At 37.5% G+C, this 5,969-nt stretch overlaps 1 protein-coding gene across 1 annotated transcript; it reads left to right on the forward strand.

Moving 5' to 3' along the window:
- Window positions 1-384: 384 nt before the first annotated feature.
- Window positions 385-5,110, forward strand: mrps16 (mitochondrial ribosomal protein S16). Its single transcript, XM_041957129.1, has 4 exons — window positions 385-523; window positions 775-805; window positions 2,003-2,269; window positions 2,790-5,110. Exons 2-4 carry the CDS (start codon window positions 793-795, stop codon window positions 2,924-2,926), a joined length of 417 nt encoding a protein of 138 aa, XP_041813063.1. The 5' UTR covers window positions 385-523; window positions 775-792; the 3' UTR covers window positions 2,927-5,110.
- Window positions 5,111-5,969: the final 859 nt, after the last annotated feature.

A 5,969-nucleotide genomic window follows, 5' to 3' on the forward strand; every position in this document is an offset into this window, starting at 1 on the left:
AATGCAAGACTTTTACTTGTAACAGATTATTTTTAAGTGTGTTTTTACTACCTTTACTTAAGAACCTGAATACTTGTACCGATAATACATCATACAAGCACAGTGTAAAAACTACAATGTCTAACTGCGTCTAATAGCATATTTTTCTAATTTGAGGGCCATTTTCAAGGCCGACATAATTTATTTTATAATACTTTAATGTGTCAGAAAGCATTTGAGGCTGAAAGGTAAGCATTCACTTCACAAACTTTGACATTCTTGTGCAGTAAAGTCGTTCACGCCCTCAGTCTCACCTGGTACATTAAAGAGCAGTGCAACAGCGCCATCTTGCGTCAGAGGCATGCAATAACGCCGAGGCCGTACGTCACTTCCTGTTTAAACATGGCCGCGCACTGACAAATGTCACATTAGTTCTGCTGCTGAAAACACACACTTATTCACATTTCTTATATCGCATGCACCGCGAATACAAACGGCGACATCTGGGAAGATTTTTGCTTCACTTTGTTGAACGTCCGCCGAGGTATTTCGCTATTTTTTACTTATTTCTAAACCGCACCTAGTGTAAACAGAAGAAGCTCTGTGCTGTTAGTTAGCCCTTAGCAATAGCTTCATGGCTATACTGTTGACATTAAACGACATCTCCAGGGTTATCGGACATGTAGTAAATGAAATGTGTTGCAGTATGAGAACACTGCTGGCGTTGCTATGATAGAAAGATACTTCACGTTGTATATACTTCGGTTTAAAGGTGATTTTTTTTCTCTGTTGCAGGATAATCCAGCCTACAGCATGGTTCATCTATGTGAGTACACATTGTGAGCATTTTCCTGTGGCAGCAGAGACTGGGGTCGAATTTTACTAAGACAATGAAATGTAACATCTGTAATACGTGTAGTCGCATGTTTTCGCATTTTTTGTAAGAATTACACTTAACATAAGAAACCAGGAAGACTTTCTCACATAATTATTACTGCTTTGTCACGTAGTAAACAAAATTAACTTCCGAAATGTCATTTACTCTAATTATATTGTAGAATAAAGTGCTATGTATTGCTATATATATATTTAAATATGTAGGGCTGTAGGGCTAATTAACAGTTCTTTGTCAGAACTTTAGAGAACTCAAGGTGACATCTTCATATATCTTGTTTTGTTCTACCAACAGTTCAGAACACAAAGATTTATTAAACATAATATAAAACTCTTAACAGGAGCTAATATAGGAAAATATTTCCAATTTTGCATTAATAAAGAAGTGCAACTACTAATTAATTACGATTAACTAATTAAATGTATTGTTAAATAATTTTCTGTCAGGTGATTAATCAGCTTATTGTCTTTTTACAATATGAATGTACCAAATAACATCAATATGCTCAGTTGCCAATTTGTTTGGGACAAGCGGTGAAAACTATTGTAGTCTTACATTCATGAAGGTGAAGTTTTACAGAGTCTTAGACAGATGCTAGTTTAACTGCATAGTCATTTTAGATGAGGCAGTTTCAGGTGCTTTTGTTTTGATTTACATTGCTATGTGCTGAGAGATGTTTCTTTTATTTTGTCCACACCATTCATATGAATAACGACAGGCTAAGTATAAGAACCTTTCTATAACAGTGTGAACGGAAAGTGAACATTAGAAAAGTAGGATTTAGACTATATTTAGACTTTGCTAGGTGTATGTAATAAACTGTCATTTGAGTGTCTATGAAGCCCCTTAACAGAGCAACTGTCACAAAGTATTTCATGATAAAAGAGAAAAGCAGCAGACACAAGTAGTGAAGGTTTTGCTCCTGTTCCTCCCCTCACTTCTCTTGCCTCTTCCTTATTAAGGAAAGTACCTTTGATTGAGGCAGGACGCAATCAAACATTTGGAAAACATAGGGTTGCTAAGTAAGATGCCAGTGTGTGGTGAACACAAGATTTCATCTCTCACTGATTAAACAGTACAAGTTTGTTTTCTCTTTAACAATTCAACTGTGCTTATTTCCTTCCACAGCATCTCTCCTGCTAAAGAAGTACCATGGGGGTTATGTTGTCATCCGATTTGCTCTTGGGGGCCACAGACAAGCTAACAGACCCTTTTATCGCATTGTGGCAGCTTACAACAAAAGGGCAAGGGATGGTAAATACATAGAGCAGCTGGGCACCTACGACCCTCTCCCAAACATCTACAACGAGAAGCTTGTCAGCTTCAACTATGACCGAATCAAGTACTGGATCGCCTGTGGCGCACACCCTTCAAAGCCAGTGGCCAAACTTCTAGGTGTGTATTCACTACATCACTAAGTTCTTTTATGTCGGATCAACATTGCTCAACCTTATTGTGGCCTGAACAGAGAAATTGTGCTGCTCTACAGTGACTTGTTTAATCAAGGAGGTCTATCTCGAACTTTTATGAGCAGCAACACCTTTTCAACAATATTCAGCTATAGATATACTTCATACTTACTTGAACTGACTGTTCTTTGAAACATTAACTTGTTACTGATACTGTGACTTATCATAAATGATGACTACCGTCGAGAACTATTATGTGAGAGCTGTGCCCTCAAGCACCTCATCCATGCCCTCTGGATAAAGCGTTGTACAGATACAGATTAAATAAGCCTTTTAGGGCCATAACAAGCTCATGTACAAGTAATTCAAATGATCCTAAAATTATGATGTATAGCTGCTTAAGTTCCAAAAGATTTCAGCAACTGTGAGCAATGTCTCCCTCATAGTTTATTGGGATTCCTTGTAGTGACAGATGTGGTCTTCTTCTCTCCCCTGTGTTTCCGCAGGGTTGGCAGGATTTTTCCCTCTGCACCCCATGACGATAACAGAAGCAGAGCGTAAACGAGCCCAAACTGCGCAGGCAGAAACAGCAGCTGGACCAGGGGATGGTCTGGAGGAGGGACAGAAGGAGGCTGAAGTATGAGAATTCAAGCTGGGGACTGTGTGTGACTGTCCAGAACTAAAGTATATCAGTTAATTTGAGAAAGAGCAGATCAATTTGTTTCCTAACCGGTTGGGCGGACTGTTCACAGCAACGTCAGACATGGCCTATTGTATCTCTCGTTGCGTTGGTAGCAGCTATGAACTGTTCATATTAAAACTGATTCTTGATAACATTCAGTTGCTTCAGGTTATGTTTTTGAGAGCACCATAACAGGCAGTTGTTTGTATTTACTGTTTTGTTTGACCTAAAGTATTTCAATATTGTTGCATTTCTTTGAGGTTAAGTTGCAAATTTTCTCTATTATCCTCTTTCTAACTCTGACCTTTACAGATGATTCTACCACGAATGTCAAGAAATTAAGTAGTTTTGTTTGCTTTCCACATGACAAGTGAACCTCTCAACCACCCCCTTCCTTTTGTCTGTCTTCTTTCTTTTGGCCAGCACATATTTGAATGTGCACACATGAATTAATAGTGAACGTCAGTACTGTTAAAAGAAAGAAATGAGAAGTGGGTGGGTTTGTTGATACAATCACTGGCAAGCTTTTCAGCACTTAGGTCCTCTTTGGCTCAATAGCAAATACTGCACTGTGTGTTTTGGAAACCTTTGTAAACTGGAAAATCACTGTTCACTGGCAGAAGTCACGTCATGTTCGACAATAATTTTTGAGTTGTGGTAGAATAAATCATGTCCTGACTGTTTCAAAGGAAACAACCTAGTGATGTTTTTTACAGGATGAGTATTTACAGACTGAAGTCATCACTTTGTCTGCTCAAACTTGTATTAATGACCGCCAACATGCACAATCAATCAGACGCACAATAAATAATCAGTTCCAGAATAGATTAGGCATGATTAAGATGGAAAAAAGTAGCAGTAATATCATATTGATCTCTTCAAAGCATAAACATATCACACATAATTCTGTGGTTAACGACGTAATGCAGCAAATGTCTTCATCAACACGCCATATTATTAAAAAAAAAAGATTTGCAGACAGCTACGTGCATGTTGTTTTTTGTTAAACCTTGTGCAGAGTAAGCACACACATACTTCCATACTCCTGCACTTCCAGCTCTAATATTGTTTGGGCTCTGTTCACAAAAAGCTCTGGGGATCACGAAGAGTCAGTTCTTCATTTAACAAAATACCACAAACACGAATTGAACTGGAATATAGTTTGCATTTAGATGATGACATTCAATATATTTAAACTGCAGTGTGGTTTGTATGTCCCTTTCTTATCCTTGCATGCTTGTCCTATCTTGAACAGGTCCATATTCCAACCCACAAATGTGGTTTGCGTCAATCAGGCAGTGTTAAAAAAAGGGCCAAGACGCATTTAACAACATTCAGGTGACATTTGAAAGACCAGCAGAAACAAGTGCAAAACTTGAAATAGTTCTGCTGATGATAAGTCAGTTTGCTTTTTGAACATGTTGCCGTACTGAGCATTCCCAAATACAGCTGTCATTGTGAAGCAGCAGGGTATTCCTGAGAAATCATGATCAGTAATTCCACTCAGGGAAAGTTACCATTACACATGTTCTCGAAATAAACATCAAATATCAGATCATAGTAAGTAAAACTGTAAAATTAAAAAAATGTCCCAAATAATTTCTACTATTATGAAATTGTTCCAGTTTAGCAGGACTTTGTGAGCAGGAAATAATCGTTTTTTGTTGAGTGGCTTTTCAGAAATGATTTTCTTATGAGCAAACAGAGGTGCGGCAAGCTTTATCCAAACCACTCATGGCCTCAAGAGAAATACTTGTGTTTAACTTTTCCTGGTACTGTTGAGATTGTTTAACTGTGACTGGATCATGTTTAACAGTCTATTTCTGGCATGACTATTCAAATGGCTATATTGTCAATATGTTGCTCAATGTAACCACCCTTAAGTTACGCTCATGTGACCTCGTCCATCATGTCCAGTGACGTCATGGCATGCAAATGCTGGATTGAAATACCGCAAATGTCAACAACAGAGCAAATAAAATACCATTTGCCAGATTTATTGAAATATAACAACAAATTCAACGTGTGTATGAAAGGCAAAACAAGACATGTACAGTTATATAACATTCTTTTAATAACATTCAATCAATAACTAAAATAACCATTTTTCAGTTTTTAATTTTATTCTGGAAAAATGTTTCTCTCTCTCTTTTTCTTTGATATAATATTGGGTAATAAATATTGTCTTTCTAGAATCACTCCCACCCAAATCTCACTGAGTCCTTGTCCACTTCCACGTCATGATGATCTGGACATTTGTAAACACCCATGTGCAGGGTGTGAGTGTACTTTCAGGAAACTTCACAAATTGCTACGCTGCCATGCTGCAATAAATAAAAGTTTGCCTAGGGAGGGCACTACATCAGTAACAACCTATCAGTTGATGATTGATTGCAAGTCGAGTAGATGTGATACAGATAGACAAATGTTTATATGACCTACAGCTGTCACCACGCTCACACTTAGCTGCCAAATTTACAGACAGTTATTGGGGAGATCGCTCAAAGATTACTGCAAGACTGGAAGTTGCAGAGCATCTAAATTATTCTTCATCGTGCTCATGTGTTCATGAAGTGAAAGACAGTGCAGAAGTTGAAGTATTTCAGCATTTCATCTTTTGGATTATTACCTGAACGCATGTGAAAATGAAGAAGTGGGTCTTTTTGGGATCCCGTAATTGGAAGATTTTTGCCACCATTATTTCAATCCTTACCTTTGTGGTCATTGCACTCACTGTGGTCTGTGTGTTAGTTTCACAAAGAAGAGGTAAGTCTGTGATTTCTGTAATTATTATTATTATTATTGAACTTGGGCACCAATCCCCACATGATACTTAAAGGTTATTTGTGGTTAATATACGAGTTATTCTTTGAACACAAATGTTCACAAAAAATTTTGAATTTTATTTTGGTTAGTCATGCATGAGTTAATTCAATTTAAGTCACCTGAAATAGTGTTTTTTTTTAAGCTTTTTAGGGAGGTTTATCAAAAACCTGTGTAACAA

This window comes from Chelmon rostratus, chromosome 2 (assembly GCF_017976325.1).
Source record: "Chelmon rostratus isolate fCheRos1 chromosome 2, fCheRos1.pri, whole genome shotgun sequence".
In the NCBI taxonomy this organism is placed as follows: Eukaryota; Metazoa; Chordata; class Actinopteri; order Chaetodontiformes; family Chaetodontidae; genus Chelmon; species Chelmon rostratus.